Below are 19,992 nucleotides of genomic sequence, written 5' to 3'. Positions count from 1 at the left end.
TAGAAATGCCTGCACAGATTGAGCTATCTGGAATGTTATTGTATTTAGAACAGATTAATTCAATCTTATAGCTGGTCTTAAAAGGTTTCAGTATTTCTACTGTAGGCCTGGCTACCACTTCAAGTATAACAATGCTGTATCATTCGCAGGGCTATGTGGAACAATATCTTGCCAATGAGCCTAAGACATGCACAGAAAAACTAGGCTAAAAAAAATATTCAAAAGACTGCTTCGGCTGGCCCCTTCAGTATAATTGTTGCGAAAATGTGGAATGGTCTCCAGAAACCCATGAAAGGAAAGCTTCTCAAATTCAGTAATGCTAAAGACGGACCTATTGAATTTCTTTCACTAATTATTGTGATTAAATTGGTGCTTTGCTGGAGCCATGGCACTTATGTATCAGATGTTCAAATTGTACCTGTTTTCTTTATACGTTACCTCTGACAGAAGTTTACAGATGCCATTAAAATAGTTAATGTTGACGTACATGTATGCATGTTGAAACTGGACATTGATGCTTATTTCAATGTTTGTTTTGTACAGAAATGTAAACAGATTGCTCAAAGCAAAGAAGATGATGAGGTTGTTAACAAGCCACATGTTTCAGATGACGAAGAGGAGGCGCGTCCTTTCTTTAACCACCCTTTCAAAGTCAATGAACATAAAGCCATTTCTTTCAGTTTAAATGTAAGTACAGTGATTCACAATTTTACTATGCGCTGGTGTATTTATTGTAGCTATTAGATACTTCAACTCCACATTAATTTCAGAGGTGAACGTTGATGCAAGTATCAGAATGTCACTTTGTGTGAGTGCTGTTGTACGTTATTTGAAATAGTTCAGTTTTGATTAAATAATAATGATGTTGTGGCTGGTATGTTTAGAATCATCCTAGTTTAAGAATGCAGTTGGGCGTGTCAAATGGCTCTCATCTAAATCTATACAGGTGCATAAATTTGTGATGAGAACCGATCTACTCAGGCATGCAACATGTTTTCTTATTGGGCACTACTTATGGGTGCTGACTGAGGTATGGTGGTGACCTCTTGCACCTGTCTTTGAGCTTGTAGGTCTCAGCCACAGTTCCCATTTGGACACACAGGCAGTGATGCAGTGTGCCTTGGAATGTGAGGCCAAAGTTGTATAACATTGATGGGGTGCATATTCCCAAGTGGGGATATTAATTGTTCCATGCATTGGCCGAATAACCTTTCCCAACCGACCACCACAAACTAGCGCAAACTTACTCCTACTTGGCCTTCTGTTGGCAACATTCATTTCCAATAGTCTTTCAGAGACCAATGCTATGAGGGCTTCAAATGATCTGATGTGTAGTTTAAGTATGTATAATGAGAGAGCAGGGGACCCAGCTTGTCAATTGACACCTTATCCCTCTTTGTGCAGAGAAGTAGCTGCATTTTAAACACACACTTTCAAATTGGGAGGTCTAAACAAAAATGCTTCATAGATGTTTGTTGTAAATATCAGGATCAAAAATTAAAATCAGTCACCTGATTGTCCCTGCCCTGAACTTTCTTGTCTCTCCAAACTGCAGCAGTAGTGAGATTCCGCAACTGGACTGTCGTCAATTACCACGGGATTCTTGGAGTACAGTGTGCATCAAACAATGTTGAAATATGGAAGACTTAAACCATCATCATGATAGCCTTTCCATCTTGATAAGACATAATATAACCAACCATCTCATTACCAGCTGTGTGAATGATCCTTTCAGAGTCAGAGCTCTCCTCCAAAGTGGAATAGACGGCAGTAGACCAAACGGCATCTCCTGCAGATAAAGTGTGGAGTAATTTACCGCCAGCAAAACACGACGCCTTAACTTTGACTTATTTGGTACTGCAGCATGGTTATTATACTTCACTATTTGGATCGTCAATCCCGACTCTTTGGATTGCACAGGCTTACTATGACCCATATACTGCCCTGCTACATTGTTGGATGAAATCCCTCAGGAAAACCTTGAACCCCAATGACTTATTCCATTTTGAGAGCTGAAACCCTCTTAATACGTGGCATGTCAATTGTAATTTACATGTTCTTCATTTAAAATAGGGAGGCAAGATGTTCAGCTAATATCTCTTTCAAGCATTTCTAGTTAAGCTTAGTTCGGCTTTGCGCTTAGCTTACCCTTTCCATAATGTTTATATGTTGGTGCCCTTGTACATGAAATTTTGCTTGTATCTATGTAGACCTTTTCATCTGCAACTCGCTATTTGATTATTCCTTTACTCTAATGGGTGGTCTGTTTTTTTTTTTTTCTTTCTTTTTTTCTTTGAGCACAGATGGCTTGTTAAACACTAGTCTGACTAGGTGTGTGGTAATATAACTTATTAAATGTGTCCAAAAGGGCCCTCAATAACAGTCTGGCTTTTCCATGGCTGCTACTGTAAGGACCAATATTATTTTCTGTTTTGCTTGTCTTTTTTTTTTTCTCGTATTTGTTGTATCATAGCCTCGTTTTAAGCCAGACCTTGATTTTACATTCTTTACAGTTTTGAGACTATCCAATTAAAGTTGGTGTTTCCCTGTACAGAGAGTAGTGTTAAGAAGTTTTTGATCTCGTCTGGTATGATGGTGTATTTTTAGCACCATCTCAGCTTTATTGAAATGTTTTGTTTTTCAAACTGACTGCACGCACCTTAGACCGATTTTACAATGTGAAACTTCAACATACAAATTGAATCAAAAATGAGTGCCCCAATTTCCCAGTATTTGACATTATAGAATTGCATTCTTCCATGATATTTCAGTTTTTTTTGTAATTCCTGCTGAACTCCTGCCTTCAAGTGAACAGCTCTAACCGAAATGCCCAGGTCATTTGAAATTCCAAGGTGTTTCATTAATTAGCAAAATAAGACACACTTTATTTCAAAGTAAACTGCATTTGCAAGGTTGTATAGGTTAAAGAGTGTTTTGAGGGAAACCAGCGAAAACTATCTGAGTACAGTGGGCTACAGAATTACATTTTTGCAACTTTAATTGGTTCCAGATGTGCACAATGTGGATAATTTTGCCATCTAGTATTTCGGTTGGGAATTTTCTTAAAGTTGAAAATGTGTGCTCCAAACATGGTTGTGTCTAGAATGACTTCCAATGGCTGCTAGCCAAATCTCAAAATGCCCCACAGAGCAACATCTAATCCAGATGCATTCAAGTCGTGTTTCCCATACCAAGGATGAACAGTCGGACAGCCAACGGTATCGGTCCTAAAAAGATGCATTTGGAAAAGAGGCGGAAAGCTTCAGAAAAGTAAGTCTTATATTTTACAAAGGTAACACCAGTCACATTGAACTGAAGTGTGTATTTTTTGGTGATAGTGAATCTGTTTAGAGTCAGATGCTATGCATATTGCGTCTCCAAAATAAAAGTAGTCAACAGTGGTGGTTTCCATCATACTATCCCTATGCTATGGGGTAACTGTACCAAAGAACATTTGAGTAGACAACCCCAGATTTTTTCTGCCATTGGTCTGTTTGCAGGAGTTTGAAGCGGAAGACAATCTATCATCGATCAACACAATGCGACCTGTTCAACTTATTATTTTGATGCTCACTATGACCCTGATTAACCCGCCCACATCCTTCTCCCCCTTATCCCCTTTGAGGACTGTATTGGCATTTCCTGATGCGTGACTACAGGCCCCAGAGGGGACTAGAACCAATCCCTGGCACCTCGCTAATGATAAGTTATACAAAAAGAATGATTTACTATATATGTATAATTTGTTCTCAAGCTATTGCTACTGACAGTATACATTAAATAATCCTTCTAAACTCTGCACTGAATGCCAATCAGAATTCCCTTTGGTGATGCACAGTCTTTAACCACTGCTTACCAAATCCGAAATGAGTGCTGGGCAGCATGTGCTAGGTCATCCACAGAAGCTGGAACCTTTGAGGTTATCAAGGTCAAGGAAGATAGGATGTCCCCCAAGTACCCAAAAGCCCTGCAACATCCACATTTCCTTAAGAATTCATCCCCATCTTGCATAGGTCTCAGCAAACAGCCAACACATGAGCCACCACCATGGTTTGGAAATCTAAAACCAAAAGGCTGTGCCGAAGGGGTTAGTGGTAGCATTTTAAAAGCCAATAAAAAGGGACAGACAATACCAACTAAAGAGCTATTTTGGTTTTGAAGCACGCAATGCCCAAAGATGGCTCTCCATATTGGAGCAGCACCCAAATGGGGTGGTAAATGAGTAGGAGCCACACATACAATATAGCACACAACCGGTCAAAGCCACACAGGGACCTAAGCAATTCTCTGCTGAGGCACATGTCACCGGAAGAGTCGGGGACGAAAAGCAAATATTCAAGAATGCTGGGGAGGCTATAGCCAGCATGAAAACTCTGCACCAAACCAATCCACAGCAAGAGTCTGGTTTCCAAACGGGCTTCTAAACCCAGAATTTAAACACCTACACAGCACTGAGGACTGTAGCTATCGTATATATACGGCTTTGTGTAAGAAAAACCTGTAGCTGGCCAGGGTGATCCAAAAGACATTTTGCATCTTTCTATCTGTTAGTCCACTTTAAAGCATAAAAGAACAGAACCCATGTTTTAAGTTCGTTCACAATAGACACTTTCCAAAAGAAACCGGTATTCCTTACGATAATAGTTAGGAAAGATTTTTCCTTTTGCAACTTCTATTCCATGGGCATAAGTGGAACTCCCTGCTATTGGCAATGGCTTGTACCCTATCTTGACTTTTGGAGGTAAGTCAACTTTTTGCTTTTCTTACATCACACGATTCGCCTATTTTGGGGGCACTGGCCAACCTTTACGATGACTGGTGCAAGGCTACTCTGCCCATCACAAGCTTAATCACAAGCTTATTATATGTGCTACAGTAACACAAAGGAATCTCGCACAGATTGCGAGATTCCTTTGTGTTACTGTAGCACACATAATAAGCTTGTGATGGACTGCATGTGTACCTTGTTTGTGTGTTTTTTTTATTTGTAACGTTTGATCTTTTTGATGTGTCCTGGACTAGCTGTTGGCTGCGAACAAGGTTCTACTGTTGATTATTTATTCCCCTTGCGCATTTTTTACTGCATTTAGTGCCTTTTTGAGTAACACATACTCAAAAGGGCCCCACCATATTGTTTTGGCTAGCTTCTCCTTTGACCATCTTTGCTTTTTCATGTCAGGAAATGCAATAAAAGGCATGCACTTTTGCAGACTCCAGGTTGGAGTTGCCGGGCAAGTTGGCGCTGTGTGCATCCTGGCCGGATAGGTTAGCCCTTGCCAATTTAAATGGTGCAGTTGCTTACTATTGGTGGGATTGGGCATACCCCAGCTCGAATTTGGATAAAAGAATACCTACAGCCATTCTGCGATAGTCTATTGGATCCAAGACCCCTGAAAAAGAGCATTTTACTCAAGATCTGGTTGACAGTGGCTGAGGTCTACCAGCATTGCCACTGCTGAGTCTCGCTGAAGCCTCGTTTCTTTGTAACAATCAAGGAAGTGCTTTGCTGGTGCTTTATTCTTTGGGTTGGTGGATACCAACCAATCGGTACCCAAGCATGAGAAGACTGCTGTCAGAATCAGTCAAGTGCCCCTGGGTCATCCTGTAGGCGGCTCTTTGGTGCATCTGTCGCCATCCTGAGTTATACTATGGGAATCTAAAGGTCGTTGATACGTGGCCCAAGACCATCGCTCCTACTGAGGCTTCTCTCCTGCATGAAGAGAAGCATTCTTTGAGTTGTCTTCCTCACCACCACTTGTCTCCACTTCTGCCCCCTGATCAGGATGTACTTCACTGCTACTGGAGTCTACCGGTTTCTGGGTTTGGGTGTCTCCTGTCACTGTAGGAACTGCTGTGGCTGAGCTCTGGAAGTACCTGGGCCATCCTGCAAGATTATTTTTTTGAGCCGTCCATCAGAGTGGAACTGCGGACTAGCTGGAACAAATTCTGAAGCCAAAACCAACCGCTGCCCCTGGACCCCCTGCAACTGAACCAATGGCAACAGTAAGTGACCATCCCCACTGATTGACTCCCATAGAGGCGGTCTGCTAGAAAAGTGGCGTTTTGACAAAACTCGTTCTGTGACTTTAGACTTCCTGTTCCCTTCGCAGGTGCTATCCTGAAACATTAACCCTTTGAGAGGGACTAGACCAACTTTCCTGATGGGGGAAGGACTGCTTATGTTAAGGCCTTAAGTTTATTTTTATTTTTTTAAACTTTATCTAGCTTGCTTGGCAGTACAACAGTGAGCATCGAGCATTGTAAGAGCCATCAACATCTGGAATAGAAGTACAGAAACAGGCAGCATGACTAAGCAGGGTCATAATAGAGGAAGTTATAAGCATTACTTCTTGATGGTGGGTACCCAAATATACATGTAGATACATTATCTGGGGCAAAGGCCAGGGGACACTGGATTGTCATGGTTTGTCCTGTCCTCGGCAGTCGAGGAGAATAAATAGGATCGAAAGGGGGGCCAGATGAGGCCTTCTGTTTTGAACGCAGTTTCTATATGGTTTTTGGTGGCATTGCATGGTTTTCTCCACTATTCAGTTTTGCTACTTTGAAATATGCTTTTAATGCTTAAGGTGTTGAAGTATAGATCTTGCTTTCATATCACCAACTCAATGTTTTGTTTTAGGGTATTTGGGGTTGGATTCTAAAAAATGTTTACTATAACCGGATTGGTGATTTTAAAGCCTAATAAAAATATTGTTGTACTTTTGGTTTGCTTGAGTTCAGTGCTTTTTTTTTTTTTTTTTAAAAAAACTTTATTTATTGGTGCACACAAGCCGATCACGTACATTTCACCATTCCAAAGTAATTACACTTCAATAATGATACACAATCGGGTATTCTCCGATTCTGATTCTTCCGCCATAGCCTTGTCCGCAAGATATTGCTTGTACCGGTCCCATATATTTCTGGGTCTGGCTATGGGTAGTATAGAGTCTATATACATTTCTTCAGTGTCGTTAGTCCACAACATGTCTTTCTCCCAATCTGCCTTAGTTAGGGGGTTACACTTTTCCATTTCAACAATATTGCCCTCTTGGCAATTAGCAGGCTCAAATTTAGTAGTTTACGCCACATTGGATTCATCATCCCCACCGCACCCAGCAAACACAGCCTTGGCGTCCACAGAACAGGTAGATCCGCCATTTCATCAAGCGTTGCACAGACCTCCCTCCAGTACTCTTTCAATTTTATACATTCTCAAAGCATATGGTAGATATTAGCGCCCTCGGCATGGCATCTCGGGCACAATCCCGAGGTGGAAGTGTAGATTCGCTGAAGCTTTGCAGGAGTGTAATGCAGCCTATCTATTATTTTATAGTGTATTAGCTTTTCTCCAGCATGGGGACAAGACTCATGTAGAGAAGGACTGCTAGTTCTGCAAGAACTTGTCGGAGCGGACCATGAGGGACCGTCGATCCCGTCTCGCAAGCTGGTTGGAGAAGGGTGAGAAGAAGAAAGGGTCCGAGCGGGCTTCTAAGTCCTGTGTGGGCGCCCCGGTGACGGGGGCCCAACACCAGGCCAAGCACCGCGAGTCCGCTGGCTCCGGGAGCGCCGAAAGGTCGGGCTCTTCGGTCGCCAGGCAGGGCGCACCTTCCCCGGCGCTGTCAACCACGAGCCCAACGCTCCGGCTCGGGGAAGAGAAAGTCCGAGACCCCGGGTAAGCTTCGGGAGAAGCCCTGTCAGATCTCGGAAGAGGGGGAGCGAGGCGTAGCCCCTCCCCAGAGGGGAAGGCCCGGGACGCACCTAAGGTGGTGAAGGCCCCTACCCAGCAGGCGAAGGCCTCTATCGAGGCTATCGCGGCGACTCTTGCCAAGCCGGCAGAGACACCGCCAGCGGAGACTGCCTCCGGGACTAGAGTTTCCCTGCCGCCAAGGAGGGAATCCTCTTTTCAGCCCATCGTTGTGGCCGCCATGATGGAAGAAGCGAGGGGGGCACGGTGCCCTCCTCGAGCTCGGAGTCAGCCTCGGAGGCGGAACTGACCGAGGCCGTGAGGAACCTCGAAGTCCAACGGGCGGCTTTCGAGAAGGTTCGATCCCGTCAGGTAGACGACGATGGTGAGGAAGAGCGACCTTCCCTTCCGGCGCAGCCGGATCCTAGGCCTCAGGATGGCTCGGCCGCCATTTTGTCTGCCATCCAGTCCTTATGCTCTGAGATAAGGACGAGATTCCCGCGGCCCAGGCCGGAGGACCCGCAACCTGGCCCGTCGGGAAGTCCTCTGAACAAACGACAGAGGACCCAACCCTCTCCTCCTCTCGCCCCGTAAGGCCTACAGTTCCCTCCTCATCCTCCCACGAGTCGGGAGATGACGGTGCGTTGGGCTCAACGACGGGTTCCGAGGGCGACGACGACAGAACGGGACTCCCGTCGCAAGGGCCTCGACGCCCGACGAGATTGGCTCTTTCCACGCCATGATCGCCAGGGCGTCCGAATTGTTCCAGCTCTGCCCGGAGGAGCAGAAAAAGGAAGGTTCCCTCTATCAGCGCCGGGAGGCCAAGAGGAAGACGGTCATCGCGGTGCCCCTAATCGATGACATATGGGAGGAGGGCCTGTCGGTTCTCAAAAACCCCTCCACGGCACCAGCCAAACGGGACCGGTACGAGAAGAAGTACCGGGTCCCCGAAACCGCTCCCCTGTGCCTCAGGGCCCAACCAACGCCAGACTCTGTCTTCTTGGCGGCGGCGAAGAAGAAAGCGGCGGGGTCAGGAGCCTCGACGTCGAATTCCCCGCCGGACGGCGAGGGAAAGAAGTTGGACGCCATGGGGCGGCGGGTCATTTTGTCGACGACGATCAAAGCGGCCAACGCCCTGGCGATCGTGGCCCGTTACGACAGGGAGCTCTGGTTTAAGCTGGCCCCAATATTGGACTTCCTGCCTGACGACAAGAGGTCCGAGGCCCTGGAAATACTGCAAGAGGGCGAGGTGGCGTCGGACCACGCCATAACGGTGGCAACCGATATTGCCGATACCGGGTTCCGCCAGCTGGGCAACGGTGTTTGCCTACGACGACGGGGTTGGCTCCGGGCGACCGACTTCCGTCAGGACGTCCAGACCAGGGTGTTGGGCATGCCGTTTGACGGCAGCAACTTGTTCGGGAAGGCGGTGGACGAGTCCCTCCAAGCCATAAAAACGGAGACGGCCCGCGCCCTAGGAGCCCTTCAGCAACGACGGCCCTTTCGGAGCTCTGGAGGCAGACAGGGTGCCTCCAAGGGATCCAGCGGTGGTTCATCCTACCGCCAGGCGGCACGCTCCTCGTCTCAGGAGGCCTAGAGGGGTCGCGGCAAGCAGGGAGCGCCTCGCCGCCATCGGCAAGGTGGCCAGGGCAAGGCCACCACCTCCAAGCAGGACTGAACCGGCCGTGGTCTCGGGCCCCCACCGAAGCACCCCGGTGGGAGGCAGGCTGACGGATTTCGTCGGCGTGTGGAAGTCCATCTCCACCAACCGTTGGGTGCTGGATACCCTGGCAAGAGGACACTCTATCGAATTCCTGAAGAAGTGCCCTCACGTTCCACCCGTGGCCAGGAAGGAAAATCACGTCCCGCAACTGCTGTTGGAAGTACGGGCGATGCTCAGGAAAGGCGCCATCAAGCTTGTCCCGAAGAGGCTCCGGGGTCTACTCAAGATACTTCCTCGTCAGGAAGAAGAAAGGCGGCTGGCGCACCATCCTTGTCCTTCGTCGTTTGAACAGATACATCAGATCACAAAGGTTCAGGATGGTCACCCTCCAGCACGTACTGGGACAGCTGGAGGAAGGCGACTTTCTATCGTCGTTGGACCTGGAAGATACTTACTTCCACGTCCCCATCCTCAAAAGTCACTGAAAGTTCCTCAGGTTCGTCGTCCAGGGACGCCACTACCAATTCAGAGCACTGCCGTTCGGATTGAAGTCGGCCCCCAGGGTCTTTACCAAGTGCCTAGCACCAGTGGCTGCGCCTACAGGGGATTCACGTCTACCCCTACCTGGACGACTGGCTCATCCGCTCAAGGACGAGGGAACTCGCCGTCGAACACACTGCGAGGACCATCCAGCTACTCACTAACCTGGGATTCGCCATAAACTACCCCAAGTCCCACCTGGTGCCGTCTCAGGTGGCCCTGTTTCTGGGAGCGAAGCTCGATACAGTGAGGCGCCTGGCGGCCCCGTCGGAAGAACGGACGAAGACCATTCTAGGCAAAGTGCAGCGCCTGCTAGCCACGGACGTGGCCAGGGTGAGGTCCATCAAGTCCCTCCTGGGGATGATGTCCTCTTGCATCTACCTGGTGCACCTCTGCAGACTACGGATGCGCCCCCTTCAAGAATTTCTCGACGCCCGTTGGTTACAGGCGACGGGCACCTTCGAAGACAGGGTCCCCCTCAACGAGGTGTTCCGGCGGGCGATTCAGTGGTGGGGCGTTCGAGCGCACCTCACAGCGGGCAAGGACTTTCAGACGCCGGCGTACCAGGAGACGGTGACGACGGACGCCTCCCTGGAAGGTTGGGGCGCCCACACCGGAGATCTCCATGCAAGAGGCCTCTGGCTCCCGGAGGAGAGAACCCTGCACATCAACGTCCTGGAACTCTGAGCCGTTTTCTGGGCTCTCAAGTCGTGCCTCTCGTCGCTCAAGGGCAAGGTGGTGCGGATCTTCACGGACAACACCACGACAGTGTTTTACATACGGAAGCAGGGAGGCACCAGGTCCCCAGCCCTATCCAAGGAGGCACTGGGCGGTCGCCCAGGGGATGTTCCTGGTTCCCTTCCACCTGGCAGGGGAGAAAGCAACACCATCGCCGACTCGCTCAGCAGGGAGCTGCGCGCGTGTCACGAGTGGGAACTGCGCCAGGATCAGGTGGATCAACTCTTCCGACGATGGGGCAAACCCCAAATCGACCTGTTCGCAACAGCGATGAACTCGGAAGTGCAAGAGGTTCGCCAGTAGGTTTCCCCAGCCGAGAGGCATGGGCGATGCGTTCTCGTTCCCCTGGGACGGCCTATACCTGTATGCGTTCCCTCCGCTGCTGCTTCGACTCATCAGCCAGCTCAAGAGGTCCCGGTGCAGGATGATCCTCGTTGCACCGGTGTGGCCGAGGCAGATCTGGTTCCCGGACCTTCTGGACTTGTCAACGTCCCCTCCCATCAAGCTGTTGGCGGACGTGGACCTTCTCTCCAGAGAAGGAGGCGCCATCTTCCACCACGACCCAGCGTCGCTGAACCTGCAGGCTTGGCTCCTGCAGCGCTAGAGTTTGGAGGCTACGATATACCGGCCGATTGCAGGGAGGTTCTTGCAAAGGCCAGGGCGTCCTCGACTCTAAAATGCTACGATCATAAGTGGAAGAGGTTCTCTATCTGGTGCCGAGCACAGAAGATCAACCCCCTACGGATTACGGCCCCTCAAGTTCTGCCGTACCTGCTATCGCTGGCAAAGGCTGGGCTAGCCCATGCCTCCATTAAGATTCATCTGGCGGCGATCTCCAGATATACCAGAACCACAGGACGGACGTCCCTGTGGTCCCATCGACTGGTAAAAGAGTTTATGAAAGGACTGTTCCAGTCGTTCCCGCCGGTGAAGGCCCCGGCGTGGGAACTTAACGTGGTGCTGACCAGGCTCATGGGGCCCCGATTCGAGCTGATGCACTCCGCACCTATGAAGTTTGTGTCGTGGAAGACGGCGTTCCTGGTGGGCATTACCTCCGCACGACGAGTGGGAGAGATCCAGGCCCTATCCTGCAAAGCACCGTACTTGACTTTCTATGCCTCGAGGGTGGTGCTTAGGACGCACCCCCTCCTTTATGCCCAAGGTGCCGTCGGACTTCCATCTTAACGAGCCCTTGGTGTTACCGGTTTTCTTCCCGTCACCTTCGTTGCCGGCCGAGAGGACTTGGCACTCGCTGGATGTGGCTAGAGTGCTGAAGTTCTACGTGGACCGCACAAAGAGTTTCCAGAGGACATCACAGCTGTTCGTGAACTTTGGACCTGTGAATCCAGATGGCTCTCCGGCTGCATCTTGCACTCACCGGTTGGCTAACCGACCGCTGCCAGGCCGTCCGAGAGCCCATTCGACCAGAGTGATCGCTGCATCTGCGGCGTTCTTATCTGGTGTGCCCCTGCTGGACATCTGCAAGGCTGCTACGTGGAGGTCGACGCACACCTTCACGAGATTCTGCTGCGTCGATCGGGATTCCAGGGAGGAGTCCAGGGTCGGCTTAGCAGTGCTGCGCAACCTGTTCGCTTAAGGTGAGCCTGGTGAGGAGGTAAGAGATGCTTAATGTTGAGTTTTTTGTATTGCTTAATGTAAAGCCTTTTACCACCCCCCGTGGTTGTGCATGTGTGTACTGCTATTTAATCATATATTCATGAGCATGTGAATCCATGCCAGACCCCATGCTGGAGAAGGAACAAGTTAATTACCTGTAACTGTTGTTCTCCAGCATGGGTCTGGCATGGATGCAAATGCGAACCATCCCGCCTAACCCTCTGCGGCTCTTCACTTGGTCATACTGCCACTTCATGTGCTACCAAATCTGAAGATGGCTGCCAGAGGCGGGGCTTAGGTAGAGGGCAGTCATTGGCTGTGGTCAGTATGACGCAGAGATCAGTGATTGGTTACTATTAGGAAGAACAGATCAGAAACGAAACTGATACTGATTTTTCTTTACCGAGGATTCCCAGCCTGACGACGGGGAATATTCATGAGCATGTGAATCCATGCCAGACCCATGCTGGAGAACAGTTACAGGTAAGTAACTTGTTCCATATCTGGAGTTGCATGAAATACTTTTGGTCAGCATACATATTTGCGTCCATTCGTGGTCCTCTATTTGTTGCCCCAGGTCTAGCTCCCAGTTGGTTCTGGACGAGTGGATCCCTTCTGGGCGTGTCTGGGTTATGATTTTATAGAGTGCAGAAGCTGACTTTTTGGGTTCCACTCGTGAACATATAGCCCAACCCCATATTTATTTCTGGTTCTTCCGGAAGGAAGGGGTAAGCCTTCTGCATGGTGTCTTTAATTTGGTGGTACTGCCATTTGTGTATTTGTGTTCCCCACTGCGTCCTTTAGGTCGTCCCATGTGACAAATAGCCCATCCCGGATCAGCTGGCCACACTGCGCAATCCCTCTGGAATTCCAGTGCATAGCCACCTCCCCATCGAGTGAGAATGGTGAACGCGGGTCCCCCCATATCGGCATACTCGGATGATACAGCCTACCCGTGCCAAATATATCCGCTATCTTAGCCCATGCTGTGGTTGTCACCTTCGTGGGGTCTAAGGAATTATGGTGTTTAGAGGCCGGCTCCAACATCTTATGCAGTGCCAGTGTTGATTCTCTAGCTTGTTGGTCATGTGGCCCCGGGTCAAAGTTTGGGGCCCAATATGCAGCATAGTAAGCCTGCGCCGTGAGGTAATATAGCTCCAGATCCGGAGCCGCCAGCCCTCCCCGTTGGTATGTTTTAGTCAATGTATTCCAGTTAAGCCTGGGGTGCCCACCCCAGACGAACAATGTGCAGGAGCTCTTCATCTTGGAAAACCGTGTGCGCCCTGGCCACACCGGGACTGTGTGAAACGGGTAGAAGAGTTTCGGCAGTATGATCATCTTAACGAGGGGTATTCTCCCCATTAGAGATATAGGAAGGGCGCTCCAGCGCTTCATTTTTGCACACAGGGAATCAGACAATGTGTTCTAGTTTAGCGCTTGTGTGAGCTGGGCCGTCCTAGCTATGTATGCTCCCAGATAGAGTATATGTGTGGGGCTCCATATGCGACCGCATAAGTCCCTGGGTTCCGTTGTATTTTTCGTGAGTGGGAATACCTCCGATTTACTAGGGTTGAGTCTCAATCCAGAATACCCGCCAAACTTATTCACCTCCGCCAGCACCTTGCCCAGTGTGCGGTCCGGGTTCCTAAGATATAATAAAATATCATCGGCATATAAACTGATGATCTGCCTCCTACCTTCCAACCATATTCCGTATGCGCTATAACGCGCCCTGAGAATGTCAGCCAGCGGTTCTATCACTAGGGCGAACAGTAATGGCGACAGGGGGCAACCTTGTCGAGTGCCTCCCAACAGTTCCAGCACTTCCGTTAAAGCGCCGTTGATTCTGATCCTGGCATAGGGGTGAGCGTATAAAACATGAATCCACCTCATGATATTGGGGCCAAAGCCATAGTTGCGTATCACCCCAAATAAAAAGGGCCAAAGAACCGTATCGAACGCTTTTTGCATATTCAGTGAGACCGCTACTCCTTGGGTCTCAGGGGATATTGTTGCTAGTATCTTGTGGCATCGTCTGATGTTGGTTGCTGTGGATCTGCCCATAATAAACCCTGCCTGATCGTCATGTACCATGTACGGCATTAACGATGATAGTCTGGTGCCCAGCATTTTAGCGAAAATCTTTGCATCTGTGTTCATTAGTGACAACGGCCTGTACAACCCACATTCCTCGGGTGGTTTTCCCTGTTTGAGCAATAGTGTGATTACTGCTTCCCTTGTTGTTTCAGGGAGTTCTCCTTTATTCAAGGCCTCTATCCACACAGTGTATAGCCTGGGCACAAGGAGATCGCTGAATTCTTTGTAGAACTCTGCTCCCAAACCGCCTGTGCCTGGGGCTTTCCCATTGGGCAGCACTTTTATCGCTTCAGCTATCTCTGCCTCTGTGATCGGGGTCTCGAGGAACTCCCTGGTGGCGTCAGCCAGAAGCGTTGTCGATATTTGGGATAGGTAGGTGTCTATCTCCTCATCAGTACTGTCACATTGAGGGGAGTACAATTTCTTATAGAAATCATAGAATGCCTTTTTCACCTTAACATCTTCAGTGGTCACTGTGCCATCCGGCAGATGTACGCACGGTATCGTTGTCATGCCTCTCACCCCTTACCATTCTCGGCAGCAGTCTCCCTGGTCTTTCACCCTCCCCATACCTTCGTGCAGCCACTGGTTTGTCGAAATAGCGGATCTCCTGCTCCGCTGCTTCTCTGTATTCATCCAGTCTGGTTTTAATTTCAGCGCTTGTTTGCGCTGAAGGAGAGTGTGCATATTGAGTTTGTAAGGTAGCTATCTGTGTTTCTAGGTGTGACAGTCTACCCCTAATGTCCCTCAGGACTTCGCATTCAACAGCTATGGAGCTGCCTCTGATGCAAACCTTGAACGCCTGCCACAGTATTGCTGGACTTGACACCGTTCCCTCATTGATCTCAAAATACTCCTGTATTTGCCTAGCCATTGCGTTTCTATAGACTAGATCTTGGAGAGCCAGAGGCTTGAACCTCCAGGGTGGCTTACATGCCCTGATTCCGGGAACCTTTGTTAGCTGTATCGGGGAGTGATCCGAATACGTCCTGGGATAAATGTGTATCTGTAACCCAACCCAGCAACTCATTGTCAACCAGCCATAAGTCTATTCTTGAGTGCATGTCATGGACTGAGGAGTAGAATGTGTATTCCCTTTTGGACGGATTCAGCGCTCTCCATGCATCTTTCAGGTTGAGGTCAGACATGTGAATGTGTATTTTCTGTGCCGCCTTGGTGAGTGTCCTAGTCCTTGTTGATGTGCGATCTAGGTTTACATCAAGGATGGTGTTGAAATCCCCCCCGCAGATCAAATGGGCCGTCGGGTAGTTTGCCAATTTCTCAAATATTCCAGCGTAAAATTCTGGGTCATCTATGTTCGGCCCATACACATTAAGGAGGACTATTTCGCTGTCACTAAGGGTTCTGTGTAGCAATATGTTACTGCTTTCAGGGTCTGTTTCTGAATGTATACAGTTGAATTGAAGTGATTTATGAATAAGGATCGCCACCCCCCTTGCCCTTCTCGAGTAGGTTGTAAAATATTGATGTGGCCCCAAACTCGGGATTAGATGTCCAGCTAGTTGGGGCCCTAGATGTGTTTCCTGAAGGGAAACTATTTTGTGTCCTAGCCTGTTTATGTATGCTATTATCTTTCTCTTCATGTGGATACCCAAACCGCATACATTCCAGCTCAATATTTTCAAGCCGTCAGTGTCTGGTCTAGCCATTATCTAACCATTAATTATGACCATTTCCTTGGTAGTGTAACCTAACTGTGTATTTAGTAGTTGTAGTGTCAAAGGCTTGTGCGCTTTTCATTTTAACCAACTTTTTCATAACTAGTATCCCAAACCATCTGCCCATCCCATCCCCCCTCATAGTTCCCCGAACTTTAACTATGCTTATTGATCCCACCCTTCCTCCTCCCAACATTTAACGTGCACCTGCTACAGGGTGGGCTGTAGCGACCACCATTGCCCAGACCACTCATCGTCTTTTCCAATATGACTTCTTCTCCGTTGTTACTCTCATACATGTCAACACATGCGGGGTGGAGCTAGCATGTGATTCTTCAGTTTAGTCTTAATCTTCCTACATGTGGGCCACCCGATAGGGAGCCTTAGCTGTTTGCAGTCCCTTCTCAATCAGCACCATAGTAGCATTTTGTCACTCGTATGTTTCATGAGTCCTCCTCGTTTCTAGGCATCCCGGCAGGGGCAGGGATGTGTGTCTCGACAAAGTTTGCCACCTCCTCAGGGAACGTAAAGAAATATGTCTTGTTTGGATGCTGTATCTTAAGCCTTGCCGGATAGAGCATGGCGTATTTTACTTGGCGTTCGCGTAGTAGCTTCTTTACACCCGTGAACAGTTTCCTTTCCTGCTGTACCGCCAAAGTAAAGTCTGGGAAGATGCGGATTATGTTGGCCTCCCACCTTAATTCCTGTTTCTCCCTGGCAGTTCTCAATATCAGATCTGTCTCTGTAGTTTAGCAGGCGTGCGATAATAGGCCTGGGATATGCCCCAGGCTTCGGTTTGGGTGCCAGTGATCTGTGTGCCCTTTCCACGATGAACATTGCCGACCAGCCGGGGTCCCCCAGTAGGTTACGGAGGAGGTCTTCCACCGCCTTTTCTATTGACCCCTTTAGAGCTTTCTCTGGAACCCCGATTATGCGGATATTATTCTGTCGAGACCTGGCCTCCAAATCCTCACACTTCGATTTCACTGTCCCCAGATCGATCGCCATTGTAGACACCGTGGTCTTCAAAGCCTCAAGTGCGTCTTCTGCTCCGGAAATTCTTGTCTCCGCCTCTGTAATGCGTGCTGTTGTCTTGTCCAGCTTGGCTTTAATGGATTTAACATCAGCTGTTATACCATCCAATTTGACATTGAGCGGGGCAAACCCCTGTTGCATAGCTTGGAAGACCGCTTGCGGATCCTTCATGGCCGCTTGAGCCGCCGGTTGCTCTCGTGGAGGCACGTCTTCAGACATCAAGGGTTGTGTTCCTTTGTCAAGTGCTTTCGTGAATCTTTCAATGGATCCCTTCACTTTCTTTTGACCAGGACGATTGGGCATTGTCTGTACAGAGTCTAATCCTCACCCCCCCCTCCACTCGTGGCTCTGGGGATTGTCTAGGGCCCGCAACCAGCTTATGCATGAAGCTTGTGGTATTTCCTCCAGGCTGATTTATGCAACCGCTGTGGCCAGAGAGCACGTTCCAGTTCCTGCCACCCCTCCTATTGTCTTGTCCGCTGTTACTGGACCTATGTGTCTGCTGTGATCGCTGAGACCACGTTTAGCCCCCAACAGACGGCATTCCCATCAGCTCCACAACTCGTCTAGCCCCAAGTTCTTCCGAACCCTCTCAGCGTGTTGGGGTATTGGTGTGGTGTCTGTGATAGCGGAGAGCCAGGGAAAAACACCACAATGCCTTTCAGATACGCAGCCCGCACCGGGCTAATAAGCCCTTATCCTGCACGTGGGGTTGCTGGCTGTTGCAATACTCCCCCACCGCCAGCGACATCCAGAGCGCCGCAGGCCTGCTGCCTCCGAGGACCGCTGCCCGGCAGCCCCATCAAATGTACCTTAGTGTTAGTGCCCAGGTTATTGAGCGTCTGCACTCGAGCCAGCCGTGGGGCGTCCTTTTGGGGGCCGGGGGGACCTTTCGTCACCGAGTGTCCACGTTTATTTAAAGGATGTGGTATGGGGCAAGCGCCAAGGCGCCTATATGCGTGTCTTCGGCAGGGGGGGATGGAAGAGTTCCCCCTTGGTCTTTTAAACGGGTTTCCTCAGTGTCACCAGATGCGCATTAGTGCGGGGAGGCCCAATCCCTCGATGCGGACCTCCCGCGCGTCCCCAGCTAGATTGCAGATGCGTACCTCTGTTGGCCGCCGGGGAGCAGCAGTCCAGCCAGGCACCCGCGCCCTCCTACCTTGCGGGCCGCGGGCCCTGTCTCCGATCCTCTGGTTCGTCTCGTACCCAGGCGTGGGTGGGGGGGGAAGGCCAGCAGGCGCTCCACGGCCTCCGGAGCGCCCGCGTCCCCCACTCGGCCCGCTGTGCCTTCCCCGCGTCCTCGGCAGCCCGCGCCGCCGTCGCTGGGCTCCTCCCCTCTTCCAGCAGCGTTCTGAGCCGTATGATCTTTCTCACGGCGCGACTCGGTCAATCGAATGAGTTTCTTCATGGGACTTGCTTGCAGTTGGATGAGGTGTTGCTTTATAAATTATTCGCGTTTTTCATGCGAACCAAGTCGAATTATTCATCGTATTGCCTTCCAGGCCTTGGTGGCTTAGCACTAAAAAGCTCAAAAACTGAGCTTTTAATTACTGGCTCAGACCAAGCTAGACAAATTAGGTCCTAGCTATAAAGCATTCATTATTGATGACCGTTACATTGAGGTTATGAGCAAGGTGAAAACCGTGGGCTTTTACCGGATAAAAATCTTAACATGAAAGCCCAAGTGAACAATTTGGTCTCCTCTGCCTCATATTTTCTCAAATTGTTTCGTTGTTTGAGACCCTTCATATCAGAATCTAATGCGGAAACTTTGGCAAGGGCCATAATCGGCTCTAAGATTGACTATTGCTGCAGCCTACTCGTAGGGTTGCCGGTTTCTGACATCCACCGGTTGCAAGTTATTCAGAATGGAGCAGTCAGGGTTGTGAAAGGCTTATCAAAAAGAGACCATGTGTCAGAGGCTCGGCGCAGCCTCCATTGCTTACCGGTAAAAGCGAGGATTATGTTTATATTGCTTCTTATCACCCAGAAATGCATACATGGAGTTATGCCACTATATCTAAAAGAACTAGTCTTAGTAAAAAATGGTGGTCAGTCAAAAGACCGAAAAAAAATCTCGAATTACAATAATCCCAAAAAAAAATATCGAAAAGTCGAATTTTTTTATTTATTTAATTATATGCTTTTTTGGGGTCGGGTAAAATAAAAAAAATTAAAAAAGGGGGGGTTGAGGAGGGGACCCCCCCATTTCGAACAAAAAACGTCATTAAAAAAATCAACTTTTTTTTTCGACCTTTTCATTTAGAGTTTTTTTCGGGATTTGTTTTTTCGGTTTTATCACCATAAACCATAAAAAATAAAATCCGCTCCCTGCGTTCTGATGAAACAAACACTCTGGCCATGCCACGTGTGAAAACCAAAAAATCCAGAGACTCAGCCTTCATTTCAGCAGCCCCTCTGAATTGGAACTCATTGTCTGTTACATTGAGGACTACTACCTCCGTAGAAATCTTTAAAAAAAGGCTGAAAACTGCTCTTTTCGTAGGTTCGATTCTCATCTGTGCTTTCTCTCTGTATACGAACCCTCTGCTTCGATTTGGGTTTTACCCGCCTGTCTGTGTATTGTGAATGTTTCGTTTCGAAGCGCCCTTAAGCCCTAGGGTACCTGGTGCGCTATATAAATGTTAAACATAAATGCAGCCGAGTATAGCAACACCCGCAAATGTTAAGACTGTAAATGTCATGATTGCGAAATGGTAGGCCCTTGCCTATGGGTTTGATTATTTGGACCCAATGGCATCCAAACATTATGATTACTGCATGTACAAGTTGCTGCACACGGAGTCTGCCACAGAAGCACCTTAACATAAAAAGAGGTTCTTACATGGGCAGAAAAATTGCCATAATGGTGGCCTTCATTGCCATGGTGCTGATGTGCATAGTGGGGATGTGATGTAGGTATTGCTAAGACATGT

General features: G+C 48.9%; 1 protein-coding gene across 4 annotated transcripts in view; it reads left to right on the top strand.

The window, feature by feature from the left end:
• The window catches only part of SON (SON DNA and RNA binding protein), a 1,246,872-nt gene that overhangs the window by 317,250 nt on the left and 909,630 nt on the right, over positions 1-19,992 (top strand). For all 4 annotated transcript variants that reach the window (XM_069636251.1, XM_069636250.1, XM_069636252.1 and 1 more), the window contains one exon: positions 544-687. In XM_069636251.1, coding sequence (XP_069492352.1) covers positions 544-687 — 144 coding nt within the window. The remainder of the gene's footprint in view (positions 1-543; positions 688-19,992) is intronic.

Source organism: Ambystoma mexicanum, chromosome 7p (genome assembly GCF_040938575.1).
Source record: "Ambystoma mexicanum isolate Mex_15411 chromosome 7p, UKY_AmexF1_1, whole genome shotgun sequence".
In the NCBI taxonomy this organism is placed as follows: domain Eukaryota; kingdom Metazoa; phylum Chordata; class Amphibia; order Caudata; family Ambystomatidae; genus Ambystoma; species Ambystoma mexicanum.
This window is presented reverse-complemented; position numbering and strand designations above follow the sequence as displayed.